The following is a 16347-nucleotide window of genomic DNA, read 5'->3' as shown; positions in this document are numbered from 1 at the left end:
GTCATAACGAGGTAGATTGTGAGGTCAAGAGTCCATCTCATCCTTCTAGGGAACTGATCAATAGTCTTATAACAGCAGGATAGAAGCTGTCCTTGAGCCTGGTGGTACGTGCTTTCAGGCTTTGTATCTTCTGCCTGATGAGAGAGGGGAGAAGCTAGAATATTTGGGGTGGGTAGGGTTTTTAATTATGTTGGCTGCTTTACCGAGGCAGCGAGAAATGTAGACGGAGTCCATGGAGGGGAGGCTGATTTCCGTGATGTGCTGAATGGGGGTGATGGGTTAGAGAGTGCAGACTTTGGCCAGTGCAGAAGTAAGCAATGCTACACACACTTTTAGTTATTGCTTATTCTTGCAGAGAGATTTTGTGTGGGAAATGGTAACTCTGTGATTTTAAGCAGAGGCGATAGCTCCTTAAGGATCCAGAGGACAGTGAGTCAAATGCTGTCACTCCTAAACTTTGATTGCTTGTTGCTCTTAAATAACTATTTCGAAGTACTTGTAATCCCTCAGCCTGATGGGCTGCTTTTGCGAATTTCACACGATTTAACTTGTGATCAATTCTTTACTTGCTCCCAGGTACCAGTCTGAATTTGCTGAGTTGAATCAATGGCTCCAGTCTGCAATGGAGCGTCTGGAGTTCTGGAAACTGCAGTCAGTGACCCTCCCACAAGAACTGGATGCTGTCAGGGACCATCTTAGCTCATTTCTGGTGAGTTGTCTCACAAGTTGCTGATACTCTCCAACTTTGTGGTCTAATCGGAGACACTTGGTCCTTCAGGATCCAGGGACCAATGAATCAAATGCTGAACATCTGTGATTGGAGACTGCTATGATGAGGTAGCTGATGATCAATTTCCTCTGGTCAGTAAGGTGGTAATGTGCAGACAGTAATTTAGCGTTAACTGAAACAGAATTAAAGGGGAGACCAGAAAAACATTACTTTAACAATTGTAATGTGGGATTCTCTTCTGCAAGCTCATGTTGAAGCTCACCTGGGAAATTCTTTTGAAAGAAAACCAAACAGTTGCAAGTGGGATCAGACTGTGAAGCTGATGGGGAAAAGTACTAGCAGAGAAATGACGGGCTGGATGGTTTGTTTACTGTGGTCTAATGTTCCAATGTTGGCTCAGTGGCCATTGAGGTGAAGTCTTGTTCAGAGTAAAAGAGTGAGAGTCTCTGTTGAAAACTCTGTATCATCCAGTGACTATAGAGAGAGGCACAAATCTGCACTCGCAGCGGACAATTGATTGTACAGCAGAGACGACTTACTCTGGATGCAGTCTACCTAATAGTGGAAGACACAGAATTTAAGGTGGGAGCCACAGCAGCTTCTCCTGATAAAAGCAGTTGGGTTTCATCGGAAAATGCAGGAAATGAAGGACATCTACAGACAGATTATGTGTATAACATCATTCTAGGCCACTTTTTACAATGTGATCATCAGGTTTTACTGATGGTGGAATTACCCAGTCATTTTTTGCCATGTCTGGGGGCAGATGTAAGGAAAAATCAAATGTCCCAACAAAAAAAATCTAGTAAGCTGCTGCTTCTGGTAATATATGATCTTAGTAATAGATATATAACTTAGAAAGCTGTGTTGGTGTCCCAGAGGGTCTAAGATTATGGGCCCATTTGGTGTGGTTATTTGTCCAGACCTGAACTAGAGAAATGCAGTGAAATATTAGCAGAGCTAATTTTTTTTTATATGATGAAAAACACGATGATGTTGGAGGAACTCAGCAGGCCAGAGAGCATCCATGGAGAAAAGTAGGCAGTCAATGTTTTGGGTCAGGACCCTTCTTCAGGAAAAGGGGAAGCCCTGTATATAGGAGGGAAAAGCAGAGCAGTGATAGGTGGACAAAAGGGAGTATGTGGGGTGGGCACAAGGTGGTGATAGGTAGGTACAGGTAAGGGATAGTGATAGACAGGTGCTGGGGAGGAGGGGCGAGCAGATCCATTGGGGGATGGGTCAAAGGTAAGGAGAGAAAGGGAAAAAAAGGTAGAGAAAAAGACTAGGAAAAGGAAAAAGAGAAGAAGCATGGTGGGGGGGTGGGGTTTGTGGGGAAGGGGTGCGGAGATTACTTAAAGTGGGAGAAGGGGGGAATCTCTAATTTTTTAAATTCTTGATAGTCGTAAAACTGTGTGCAGAGGCCATCGGCAAGCTCTTAAAATTTCTACTGGCCTTGAAGTCATCACCCCATGAAATAAATTACTATTTTAGGGCATCACTGACACTGAGTATTGTCAAATGTAGGGATTGGCATCCCAAACAAGATACAGACCAATTTAACTTTCTGTGATGAGAGTACTGCACTCCTAACCATTGTTCTCCTGAATGCAGTATATCTATGCCTCTCCTGCAATCTCTCTCTAGCAAGGATGCTCTCTATTGGAGAGGAATATGCCTTGTTGCATCTCAGTCAGTCACATGGTCACTGGAAATTGGGGATAACTTAAGGATTGCAGGAAGCTTCATATCTTTGGACAGTTCTTGGATGGTACCCATCTCCTCTCGATGAAGCTAACTGCAGCTGTCTCCAACCAAATACTAACTGGGCCTGGGTCAGCTTAGCTTCTGAAATCAGGCAGGATCAGTCTTTTCCTGAAAGGGATCAATAGGCCTTGAAGCTTCTGCTTTTCTTTAAAGCTATTTTTTGTCTATAAGTGTTTAAATCCACTGGGCCATTTAGTATTTAAACACTCTCCATGTGGAAATTAAATTGATTTAACCAAGCTTCTTTTAAGGCATTATGTGGGCAGAGATTTGCCAGAATGAAATCTAGGATGTGTGAACATTTATTGACGAGAGAGTGCGGTTATTCTCAGTAAAGATGAGAACATTAGGTAGACATTAATAGAAGAGTTCAAAATGGAGGAAGAAAAAGATTTTAATTGATGAAATAAAGGAAATGTTGTTTCTATAGGAGAAGACAGTAATCAGAGTACTTAGATTTAAGATAATTGGCAAAAGAGAAAGATAGGAGGGGAGAAATTAGCTTTGCGCAGAGATTTGTTACATTTCTAGAAGGCGCTGCCCAAAAAGGGCGGTGAAAACAGATTTAATTGTGATTTTCAAAGGGGAGTTGAATACGTATTTGAAAACCTTACTGAGGATAAGAGTGAGAAACTGGAATTAATGGAATAATTCAAAGAATTGGTATTAGCTGAATGGCTTCTGCCTGTGCTGTATCATTCGATGATTTGTATTAGCTTGCAATTAACTGATTTTTTACAATCTTGTGAAGCATCAGGTTCTGGATGTAACTGTTTCTTTAACTAATGGTCTGGAAATTATGTTTGTGCAAGTGTTCTCCTAATTCTCTTGTTTACAGGAATTTTCCAAGGAGGTTGACACCAAGTCTTCCCTCAAGTCCTCAGTGTTGAGCAGAGGAAATCAGCTGTTGAGGCTTAAGAAGGTGGACACAGCGGCCTTGCGATCTGGGCTGGCCCAGACCGACAGTCAGTGGACAGAATTACTCACTCAAATCCCACTGGTTCAGGAAAAATTGCATCAGGTATTGAAGGGATCTATGTTCCACCAGGAATTGGGATTTGGCCGGGATCCAGTGTGGTTGAAGAGTTCGAATGGCATGTGCATGCTAGCAGAAATCTCTGCTTCACAGTGAGGACACTGGCTTCTCCTGCTTCCCCCAGCATTCTTCCTTGGAAATGCTCAAGCATGTTGGAGGGAGAGGGGGCAGGGGAGTTGGTGTTTTTATAGATTAGGGAGAGTGAGCAGAACTCTGGGATCAGTTTGAGTTGACACTAGGCAATGGTGGGACATTTGAATTAGTTTGAGGTTGAAGGGCAGTGGTTTTCAAACTACTAAACAACTAGGGAGGGGATGGGCAGGAGAATCAATTTGGGGTTTGTATAAGGGCATGGAGAGATAGCTGATTGTTCTTGCAATGAGCAGTAACAGATTCAAAGTGGAGCTTTCAGTTATTTCTATTAAAGACAGTATTATACTTACAGATGATTGTGTGCTGTTATTAATTACTAAGGAAAGGTAATGTCCATTCTCTTGCGAAGCTAACTGTGGGGACACTATGAACAGTAACTTAAATAAAATCACACAAGCAGACTGGTTCATTAAAATGCTGTTGCTTCAAGAGGTGGAATTTGACTAAATGTGGATCTTCTGGTTTTGTTTCAGCATGTAGATGTTTAAATAAAATGATTTACTGAACTGCATGCTCCATCTTTTGTGGGATTTAGTGTGTTCTTGGTTGAAGTTTTAACTGAAAACATTAAGCAGGGTACTGCTGATTCAGTGTCAGAGTGCAGGACTGTCATGGACTGTGAAAAAAATCTTTCATTTCCCAGCTTCAGATGGAGAAGTTACCTTCTCGCACAGCCATCAATGAGCTCATGAACTGGATCACCCTGATGGATCAAATCATTGAAGAGGACAACGAGAAGATCAAAAGTGCAGTTGGCTCACAGATGATGGAACAATACCTCAAGAAGTACAAGGTGAGGGAGAATGTGCACTTTTGTGCTCCAGTCTACCAGGTCCTTGGGGTATCATCAAGATCTTTGCAACCAATGCATTGCTTTGCACTTGTTTTGTTGAGAACTGTGGCTCCAACATTTGCACAGCAAGGTGCAAAGGAGTAGCAATGTAAAATTGATCTGATAATCTGTTTGCAACATAAGTTATGACAAGGGAGTTTTCCCCAGGCGGCCTCTAAGTATAGCCATGGGACAGCTTGCCCCGTCCCATGGCTATACCGTCTATCTGAAGAGTGGCCCTGGATTATGGGCTTGGGTCTCTGGAATAGGATTTGAACCCACCGCCTTATGTTGAAGAAGAAATAACTAACCTGTGTTGCAAAATCCAGGATGCTTAAGTATGAGTTGCAAACAAAGGCCGCTCCAGAAATATGGGCAATGTGTTGTTGGAGAAGCTGTAGTAATGTTCATCTCCAATGCAGCAAAGCCACAATACAACATATGCCCAGGTTTTATAGGTAAAATCCTTTATTTGTAACAGTGTGTTGTGGTCATTGATGTAGTTTGACCCATGAGAGCAGTGATGTCAGCAAACTACACAGGGTGGGTTGTAAGTGCCCACTTGATGACAGGCTGTGTGAGCATCAGTACACAGCTCAAAGGGACACATGGGTCAGGTTTACATCAAGTTCCTGACCTTGGGCACATTGTATTGGGCAAGTGCTGAGCAGAGGTCAGGTTGCTGAAGAAGAGCTGTGGAGCTTTCCTTATTAGCAGCCAATGACAGAAAGATAGAAAGCCAAAAATCCCAAAAAAAAACATGTAGATGTTAGAAATCGGAAATAAAAACAGAAAACGCTGGAAACACTTAGCGGGTCAGGCAGCATCTGTGGAAGGAGAAACAGAGTTGACGTTTTTAGGTCTGAGATCCTTTGTCAGAACTGGAAAAGAGAAAAAACCAAGTTCATTTTCTTTTACAAAGGGAGGTGGGTAGAACAGAGGGGGGTGGGTAGAACAAAGGGAATATCACTGATGGGGGTGAAACCAAATGGGTTAATATGGCAGTTAGAAGACAAGCTGGCCTGGTTATCCTAATCGAGAGAGAAAAAACTGAGCCAGAATTGCATTTGGATGGCTAGTTCTGATCCCGACGGGAAAAAAGAGTGGGTTGCCTCAAACTGGAGAATTTGATATTGAGTCTGGCTGAATCAGAAACCTAGGTGGATATATAATTGAGTAATTCATACCTTTGACAATTGGTTCAAAATGTTAATTTGCAACTACTTCAAGGTGTAAGCCTTGTTTTTACCTATAGACCCATTATGTTAATAGATTAACAGCACAATAACTTATTTGCACTCTCCAGGCTTTCAAGATCGATCTGACCTGTAAGCAGCTGACTGTGGACTTTGTGAACCAGTCGGTGTTGCAGATCAGCAGTCACGATGTGGAGAGCAAGCGCAGTGACAAAACAGATTTTGCCGAGCGCCTGGGCGTAATGAACAGGAGGTGGCAACTGCTTCAAGGGCTCATCACCGAGCAGGTAACGTCTGGAATCTCACATTCTCCTGTATTGGTTTTGATCAACTGAGGGAGTCTCCTGGAGGTTTTTTTTTAATCCCAGATGTTTTTATTGATCTTGGGTTTTGGCTCTCCTGGGTAATTACATGACGGTATAGAGATATGGAGTGTGGTGCTCAAGACGTCATGAATATGGGATAGACTGGATGAACTAGCTGGTCTTGCCCATCACTGTGCAATATAGTTTCACCTGACATTAGTAACCTGCAAGGAATATTGCTGGAAGGTCTTGTACAGGTACCCTGAAAAGGGATTTTTAATCATTTGATGGATGTGGGAAGTGATAATACAATATAAAATAGAACACATGCTAATGGTGGCAGCTCTTGATGGTATCGTAAATAAGAGAGAAGAACAAATGATGTAAAGGGAGAATGCTCCATAAATGAGTTAGCCAAGCTGGCAGATGGAATTTGGTGTGAAGTCATCCACTTTGGACCTAAAAGGGGAAGGATCAGGGTTCTTTCTAGAGAGAGAAGCTGGCAACTATGAAGGAACAGAGAGAATTACTGATGAAATTGTGAAATTCCAGAAAGCTAGTGAGCAAGTTTTAAAACTTTTGAAAGTTTTAAACCAGATTTGCAAAGTTTTATCTATCAGAAAAAGATAAAACATGGCTGAGGACGTGTCCAAATTCTGGTCTTTAAAATTGTAAAAGGTGTTGATATAGTTATAGTACCTCCACTAGTGGAGAAGAGCAAAACCAGCATATCAAACAGGGAATTCAGAAGAAACTGCTTCACCCAGAGAAAGGTGAGAATGTGGGAGAGTTCTGTGTAGGGAGAGGTTAAGGTTAAGGGGTTATGGATGAATATAGGAGGGGAAAGGGAATAAAGTGATAGGGTGAGATAAAGGCAAATGGTAAGGAGCTTAAGCAGGAGCATAAACCCTGGTGTGGATTGGTTGGATCAAGTGGTCAGTTTCTGTTCAGTATGTTCTATGAGTGAAGCTGAAGATTGTGGGCCGAAGGGCCTGTACTGTGTTGTACAGTTCTAAGACTAATACAACATTGGTCCTTACCTCAAGAGAGATGAAACAGAAAGGGGTGGACTTTATGCAGTAATTATGCAAAGCTCTAGCTTGGCCCCTTTGTCAGTAGTGCATTCAGTTCCGGGCACCACAGCTCTGGAAGGACTGTGATTAAAGGCGATGGTGGGTGAGTTGGAGAGGAACTGTCCACTTTGATGGAGGCGTAATCTTAAAATCAAAGTTGAGCTGTTGTGAAAAGGGTGATGTCAAAAAGCGCTTTATCTCACAAAAATTGTGCAACGTGGGAACCCTCTCTCCCCATAAAGCTGAGACAAGGTCAGTTGAAAATTTCAAAACTGACCTTGGTAGATTTATGTGAGCAATGGGTATTAAAGGTTGTGGGAATAAAGCAGGGTTCTGCAGTAGGTCACCCGTACGCTGGTTGAATGGTGGAGCAGGCAAAGCACCGAATGACTTTGTACCTGTGTTCCAACATACAGAGCTTTCCTACACCGACACACGGCAGAGTAGAGTCACAGCGACAGACAGTGCTTGCAACCAAGAAGTGGGTCTCTGAGGCCATAAAAGCAGAAAGAGGGGGATTTGTCTTGCACCTTTCTTAGACTTTGTTCCAGTGCTTCACAATCAACAGTCACTTTTGAAATGCAATCACCAGTGCTATAGAACATAAGAATAGCACAGCAAAGGAACAGGCCATTCGGCCCATGATGTCTGTGCCTAACACGATGCCAAATGAAACTAAATCTCTCCTGCCTGCACGTGATCCATATCCCTCCATTCCCTACATATTCTAATAGCTATGTAGGTAAAACAGCAGAAAATTTTCACACAGTAAACTCCCATAAACGTCAGTGCCCTGAGAGAGCAAACAGGGACTTTGCTTAACATCTTCGCCAAACTGCAGTATCTTGGACACCGCCATGCCTAAGAACTACATGGGAGCACCAGCTTAAATGTTGGGCTTCAATCTTTGAAGTGGGACTTCCACCCACGATCTTCTGAAAAGGGAAAGCTTAAAACCCACGCCTGGTCACCATAAAGCTCTTCCACCATTGCTATCAAAGCTCTGCTGTCAAGAAGCCCAAGGGCAGGAGGCATGTGGGAACAGCACAACCTGCAGTTTCCCCACCAAATCCCCACTCTGACTTGGAAATGTGTCACCATTCTTCCTTCTCCACTAAGCTTCAATTCTGGGATACTCTACCCAACAGCAACACGTGAGTGCCTCCACCAGAAGTTCAAGAAAGTGGCTCTTCACTGCTGTTTCCAGGACAAATAGGGATGGGCAATAAATATTGGCCCTGCTCGCCTGCCCAGATCCTGAAAAATGAATTTTAAAGAGTCAATTTGTATTGTATTTTCTAGTGTGTTCAAGAATCAAGAAGGTGATCATTAACTTCTCACCGGGTACAACATGACCGTGCATTGAGCTGGGTTTTAATAATTTGGTTGTAATTTTTTTTCACAGACCAGGTCGTTAGAAGGCTCACTGGAATCGTGGACAGAGTATGAGAATAATGTTCAGTGCTTAAAAACTTGGTTTGAAACTCAGGAAGAGAGAATAAAGAAGTGGCACTCCATCGGTGATCTTGCTTTTGTCCATACTGCTCTGAAAGATTGCCAGGTATGGAATTAAACCCAAACCATCTTACTTTCTCATAGAGTCACACAACCATGGAAATGGGACCTTTGGTCTATCAAGTTCTTGCCAATCCTACACTGATCCCATTTTCTTCTTCCCACATCCCCATCAACTGCCCCTAAATTCTACCACTCACCTATACACTAAGGGCAATTTACAGTGACCAGTTAACCTACCACCCTGCATGTCATTGGGAGGTAACTGAAGCACCCAGAGGAAACTCGCGTTGTCACAGGGAACACATGCAAACTCCATATAGGAAGCACCAAAGGTCAGGATTGAACCTGGGTCACTGGAGCTGCGTAGTGGCAGCAGCCCCATCCATTTCTTTATCCCATGTCCTGTCACTGTAAGGTCACCTGCCCGTCATCACTTTGGTCTCCCTCAGCACAGTTCTGTAACTCGGTTGAAGGCACAGGCCTGGATCCAGCCTACACAAACTGCTGTATATTCTCATCCTCAGCTCCTTATCCACTCCTTTGGATCCAGTGAGAGCTACAATCTCATCTTGTTAGTTTTCAGGAATAGCGAGAGGATCTTCGAGAAAAGGGAAAGTTGAAATCTCTCAACAGAATAAAATTATGAAGGGCTGCAGATAGATGTATGGAAAATGGGAGTGGGGTGGGGAGAGCGGAAGAAATTCACTAAAGCAGGTACAGTATTAGCTGTTGGTTTCACTCACCATTGCATATTCAGTTCCTTTGACTAAATTGGAACAGAACATGTGGAAATGAGCAGTGCCCAGTAGTATCTGAAAATTAAAAAAAGCTACACACCCTGGAACCCTGAAATAAAAACAAAGGTATTCTGTGGTCCAGTCTTTTTCCCCCCTCCATCCCTTTTCTCAGTTCTACTAAAGGGTCCCAGTCCTGAAATGTTAACTGTTTCTCTTTCCACAGATGCTTCCTGACCTACTGAGCTTTTCCATCATTTTTCTATTTTAATTTTATCCCAGTGATGTATAATACTTGGTTCTCCCCCAGCATTTCCCCTTGAGGGTGCTTCTGAAAAGAGGCCTTGTATGTAATTGGAGCAAAAAAAAAACTGCAGATGCTGGAAATCTGAAACAAAAAAAAACAGAAAATGTTGGAAGCACTCAGCTGGTCAAGCAGCAACGATGGGGAGGCAAACTCTTCCAATTTATTGTATAGCATTCAGAGCTCACAATGTTGTCTCCTCCATGTGGGAGAAGCCAAATGCAGATCGGGTGCCTGCTCTGTAGAACAGCTTTCTTCATCCTGCAAGGGGGACCTGAGCCACCAGTCACCCATCGTTTTAATTCTCCCTCCCATTCCCACACTGACCTCTCTGTCTACAGCCTACACTGCTCCAACAATGCCCAATGTTAGGTCAAACAACAGCGCTTCATCTCCCATCTGAATACATTGAAGCTCTCTGGACTTGATACAGAATTTAACGACTTCAGGTAACAATAAAACAAAAGGGTGATTAATGTGGGATTAGTGTAAATGGGTGATTGAATACATGGACTCGGTGGGCTGAAGGGTCTGCTTCCATCCTGTATGTCTCTATGACTGTACCATTTTTTTTCCCTGTCTACACCTGTGGCTGTACCTGTCTGTTTCAATCTGTTTCCTTTTTCTTTTCCTTTTGTCTCCAACTTCCAATTTTTAAAGTAATGTAATATCTTGACAACTTTTTGATCTGCATTCCATCACAGACATTTCCATCTCCAACTCCCTGTAATTTAAACTGCTGTTTTCTTTCTTTTCCACTTTTAAGGATGTGTCCTTGAACTGATCTCTCAACTCTGCTTCTCTCCCTGCTGATGCCACCTTATCTGCCGAATGCGTGTAACCATTCTGATTTTGTTTTGACTATGAATATAAGATAGTCACTGAGAGATCTAATAAAGAATTCAGGCGCAACATCTTTATTCGGGGTGGGTAAAATATGATTTAGACAGTTCCCATAGATATATTTAAGGGAAGCTAGATAATACATGAAGTGAGAAAGAAATGGGCAATTTTGAGAGCAGAGATGAAGTAAATAGAGTGGAAAGGGGCTTGTGCAAACAGAAACTCTGACTATTTTTATGCTGCAAATTTTGTACAATTACTTTTTCTTTTCAGGAACTGGAAAATATGGTCCGAGTGAAAGAAAAGGAAGTGGAGAAGGTTGAACAAAGTGGACTGCTCCTAATCCAGAACAAGAAAGACGAAGTCTCCAGCAGTGTTATGGATACACTTCAAGAACTCAATCATTCCTGGGCTCATCTGGACCACCTGGTAGGAATGTTTGAATGATATTGGAAAGGTGTATTGTATTGGAGTGAAATGACAGTTGACTGAATTTCTATTTGTCATGTGGCCTCAATGATGGGCTATAAGAAACACTGGAGTTATACTGTATGTAATTGGATAATAATTACCATTTGAGGCATGATAGGCTAGTATGTATGGTAATAGAATCAGTACTTAAAGAATTCTTTTCAGCAATTATTTTCAGCAATTTACTGGACTTGAATTATTTTTAAGAATTCTGGTAAATTATAGTCTGGTGCCAGAAAAATGACCATAGAAATGTTGACTTGTACAAGTCTAACTGGTTCACAATGCCCTTGACGGAATGGATACCTGAACCACCCCTGAGGTCTGGTCTATGTGTGATTCTTGGAGCATCCTAATGGACAATAAATGTTCTCTTTTCCACTCTGTCCACAACCAAAAGAGAAAAAATTTAGTAATCTTGGGGTTTCCTTCACCAAAAGCAAGCCAAGGGCTGTTACCATGTTTAAAGAGCCCTTTTGGAACAACACCAAAGGTGCCCACTTTTGGCCCAGCATTCTGTGCTGACTCTGAAAGCGAGCAAATTAATCCCTGTTCTTCTCTGCACGAGAGTTGCACAAAGGAGGAGAGGTTTCCTTCTGTGCCTTATAAAATGGGAAAACACTTATTGTCTCATTAAGGGTATCTCACTCAAGTCTTTATCAGGTCAATAGCCCAGCAAGAGAGTTTCATATGTGTGGTCTTTAATCAGAGGACCTATAATCATTGTTGATGATGTGTTCCAGGTTGGCCAACTTAAAATTATTCTGCAGTCAATGCTGGACCAGTGGATTATCTACAAGGGAGCCTATGAAGAGATTAATGGACAATTGATGGAGGCCAGCTACTCCCTTTCTCGTTTCCGTTTGCTAACTGGCTCTGTGGAAGCCGTACAAATCCAGGTGGACAACCTACAGGTAAGGGCCGGCATGCACTTGTTCAGTCAGCAGAAGTGGAATTTAATTCCCTCGGCTGAGTCAGCAGATTAATCTTACACTCTGGTTCCTGCTGAAGCTCTCAATCAGCTGTGAACAGAGGATGTGCCAGTTGATAAGAAATGATGGTCCTGAGTTACATTGAATTTATCAGTTCATTTGGCACAGTTGGTTCTTCCATGGTCCACAGGATCTATCTTGCCCTTATCCCAGCATCTTTGTTTTCCTTTATCTACCTTGCTGTTAAATGCATCCTCCCCACTAAACCCATCAAAATAGTATTTTGTTTTTGTGAGTCCTGCATTCCCTTAAATACTACAGTAATGTTATGCGCATGCTGTATTCTCAGTTGTAGCCAGAAGTAATCACATTGATCATGTTAAATTGGGAGAAGAGGATGGTTTCTCTGGTCTCCTGGCTGACCTTCCACCTTGTGCTCTGTAAACTTGAGCGTTTGAGACAACTCTCTGCATCCTGTTCTACCTCCACCCCACCCCAAATTATCCCCTTCAAAGTACAGTTCACTCATCGTTCCAACCTCACTTACTTGGCTTCTGATCTGGCAAAGGACAGAAACCAGATTTATAGCTACTTATCACTAACAATTTTGTTTTCTGTTTAGTTGTAAGTAAGCTTCATATTTTTCTATAGTTCTTTCTGTTTCCTTTCTACTGGGCTTTCAAGACGTTTTGAGTTAAGAGATTTCACAGCATTGAAAGGCAAAATAGTTTGTATAAAGCTTTGCCTACATATAAATAAGGAAAATTCAAGTTTAGGTAGTGGCCTTTTGTATTCATTTTTTTAATGAACCTTTTGTCTTCACCCGTATTCCCATCGTCTCCACCTTCTCTTCATAGAGTGATACAGTACAGCCCTTGGGCCCAACAAGTCCACACCAACCATCAACTGCCCTAATCCCACACTAATCCCATTTAATGCTTCCTACATTCCCATAAACGCCACCCAGATTTTACCATTCACCTACACAGCAGGGGCAATTTAAACCTACCATCTAACACATTACTAGGGTGTGGGAGGTAACCAGAGCACCAGGAAAAATCCACACAATCACAGGAAGAATGTGCAAACTCCGCTGAGCACCTGAGTTTAGAATCGAACCGATGTCACTGGAACTGTGAGGCAGTGTTTCTGTTAGCAGCGCCACTCAGCCTTCTCCAGGTGTCTAATTCTTTAACTGACTTGTTTAACTTCTAGTTGCCCTGTGCCAATCTCCACCAGTAGCTTTCTCCTGCAGCGTTCTCTGTCGGAATCTTCTCTTCTTATCAGGGACCTTCATTTTTTTGGTTCCTCTGTTCTGCCAGCAAAGCTCCATTTTTCAGCCCTCACACTTCTGAAGTACCTCTGCTGGGTTGGCTGTGGCTCAGTAGTGGTACTCCTTTTGCTGGAGCAAGGTTGTGGGCTTGAGTTGCACTGCAGATACCATTGAAATACATGGCACTGTCAGGAATCTCCGTTCCATTCAATGTTGGTTGATTTGGCAACTACAAGATGCCTGAAGTAAATAAGAAAAATTTGGGGAATATTCAGCAAAGTCAAAAAAGTCAAGTTTATTGTCATATGCAGAAATACATGTATACACAGGTGCAATGAAGAACTTGCAGCAGCATCACAGGCACATGGCATCATATAAGCAGCATTCACAAGAAAAAAATAAAAAACATAAATTGTATACAAATTTCACAAGGAAGGACACAACTGGAACAAAAAAATTTGAAGTCCGTGGTAGTGCAAAGTGGTCATAGTGTTGCTATACCGAGATAGTGATTAAGTTTGTGCAGGTTGGTTCAAGAACCAAATGGTTGAAGGGAAGTAGCTGTTCTTCAACCTGGTGATGTGAGCCTTCTTACTTCTGTACTTCCTGCCCAATGGTAGCTGCGAGAAGATGACATGTCCTAGATGCTGGGGATCTTTGATGATGGACATTACCACCTTAAGGCAGTGCCTCATGTAGATACTACCGATGGTGGGAGAGATGTACCCGTGATGTATTGGGCTGAGTAAACTACTTTCTGTCAGGCCACATCTGTGGGAAGAGAAACAGAGTTAACGTTTCAGGTTAGAAACACTTTGTCAGAAATGGGAACACAAAAGAAGTTTGTACGCTGCAGAGAGGGGGGTGGGGGAGAGGGATGTCTCTGATAGAGTGAAACCGGGGTGACCATGGTAAACAAGGTATCTGGTCAATAAGTGAATTTTAGAATTGTAGTTAGAAAGTGGGAACATTGACAAAAGACTGCAGGAGCTGTGAAATCCAGAGCAGGAAGACATGCCTGGTAGGTCCAACTGGGTATACTCTTCACTTTCAGAGGGAAAAAAAGGAAGAAAGGGAGATTGATTGAAGTTGAAGCTCACATTTGGTTTTCAGAATTAATTGCAGAAAATGTTAGGAGTGAAGTATATTTATACCGAACAAAATTGAAAAATACCATCCTATTTATGTCTTGTTTAAATGCCATCTGCTTCAACATATGACAGAACTTGCAAGAGGAGTTTGAGAGGTCTGAGGTCAGCCTGGAGAAGTTTGGCTCTGCAACCAAGCTGCTGTTAAAAGAGTGTTGCCCATCCGTTCACAGTTCTTTGACTACCAGGCTGAATGAAGTTAATGTCAGGTAAGAATTCCATGGAGCACTGCTGGCAACATTTAAAGTTTGTACAGATTTACAAATAAAATGGCTGGGAGCCACTGTATGATTCTCAGTCCACCAAAAGAAGCAGTTTTGTACAGTCATAGAGTAATGCAGCAGGGAAGCAAGCCTTTCAGCCCAACTCATCCATGCTGATCAAGATGCCCATCTAAGCTGGTCCTGTTTGCCTGTGTTTGGCCTATATCCCTCTCAACCTTTCTTATCCACGTACCTGTCCAAGTATCTTTCAAATGTTGTTATAGTACCAGCCTCAACCACTTCCTCTGTCAGCTTGTTCCATGTATCCTCTGGCAGCTCATTCCATATTTTCTACAAGATAGAGAGTTTTATTGCAATAAGGGTACATTTGTCCCATGGTGCTGCCTCTCTGAAGTAACTATCCTGCATGTCCACGTTTCATGTTTTCCTTATGACATAGAAGGAGGATGTTTTGTTCCATTGAGTGTATGTCAGTTCACAAAGCAATCCCATTTTCCTGATAATCTTCCCTGTAGCCTATTCTCCTGATAGTCACATCAACTCTTCTATTCACCTACACACTAGGGCAATTTACAGACATCTTTGGGACATGGGAGGAGACTGGAGCATCCGGTGGAAACCAATGAGGTCACATGAAGTACACACAAATTCTACATAGACAGGAGGTCAGGATTGAACCTGGGTTGCTGGAGTTGTCCCAATCCCTTTAAAAGCAACAATAGATTCTGCTTCCACACAACTATTGCATACCTAAGCAACACTCTGTTTGCAAGAGGAAGTTTTCCCAATTTCTCACATCATACTTGTTTTACAAATCCATTTCATAATTTCCACTGGTCAGAGGACATTTCTTTCCACTAATTTACTTGATCAAAAAGCTTGATAACATTTTATCAAATTTTCTCTCTGATCGAGCATGTATAGCGTCCTGTGGGAGTACAGACTTAATTCCTGATCCTTTGTGCAGTACTTAGCAGACCAGAATGTGTCTCCCCTGCTTGCCCCTATTGCTTTCCCTGAATACTGCACCAGAGAACAATGGAGGCTGGTTGTTAAATAATAGTAGGCTATAAATACAGAATTTCCTATCTGAATCAACATTGTGTTGAGATCTTGTTTTGACTGCTGCTTTCGAGTGTGGATTTCATAATTTCCTTTAAATATACAAGGGTATTTCCAGAATATTTTCCTCTCTATTTTAATCACAAATTACACTCCAAAATGTGGTATATTTTGGCCCATGTGCACCTGGTATTGCGCAAGCAACACAGACAAATAAATAAATTGGGTAATTAAAAGGTGTCAGAAATAAAAAGGTGTCAGATGATGGCAAAAATCTAATGGGGAAGGGAACCCGTCACCTCTGTGTGACTCTCCCTGTGACGTTGATGTTTAATGCCCAGAGAGCAACTTGAGGTAAGTAGACTTGCCAGTGTCATCGACCACTGGTGAATCTGTATACATCATCGAACTCAATGCCTTGAGCAATTGTTGTCCGTGGCAATGTTGACCAAGAACAAATAAAATTAAGTTAACTAGTGTGTTTGCACCAGTTTTAGCTACATGTAACTGTTTCCTTACTATTTTTGGGAGGTTCCTATTTTTGGGAGATTCTTAAGTGGTGAACTGAGGATGATTAGAAAGATATTCAAGGATGTAAACGCTCGGGTTTCTTAAGGATCACATGCATTTTCCATTGTCATTCTTTTGGTAAGATGTTTATAAATTGCCACTGGTCATCTAACCCTGTTGGTGACATTGCAGCCTTGAAATCATTTGCCGGCATTGTTCTGGTACAAGCACAACACGCA

General features: G+C 42.2%; 1 protein-coding gene across 1 annotated transcript in view; it reads left to right on the top strand.

Moving 5' to 3' along the window:
- The window catches only part of syne1b (spectrin repeat containing, nuclear envelope 1b), a 392896-nt gene that overhangs the window by 279502 nt on the left and 97047 nt on the right, over positions 1-16347 (top strand). The window contains 8 exon segments of the mRNA XM_052012795.1: positions 577-709; positions 3333-3515; positions 4327-4476; positions 5822-5998; positions 8495-8650; positions 10762-10917; positions 11703-11873; positions 14388-14521. Of these exon segments, the coding sequence (XP_051868755.1) occupies positions 577-709; positions 3333-3515; positions 4327-4476; positions 5822-5998; positions 8495-8650; positions 10762-10917; positions 11703-11873; positions 14388-14521 (1260 nt within the window).

This window comes from Pristis pectinata, chromosome 3, assembly GCF_009764475.1.
Source record: "Pristis pectinata isolate sPriPec2 chromosome 3, sPriPec2.1.pri, whole genome shotgun sequence".
NCBI lineage: Eukaryota > Metazoa > Chordata > Chondrichthyes > Rhinopristiformes > Pristidae > Pristis > Pristis pectinata.
The sequence above is the reverse complement of the archived record's forward strand: the minus strand, read 5'-3'. Positions and strand labels throughout refer to the sequence as shown.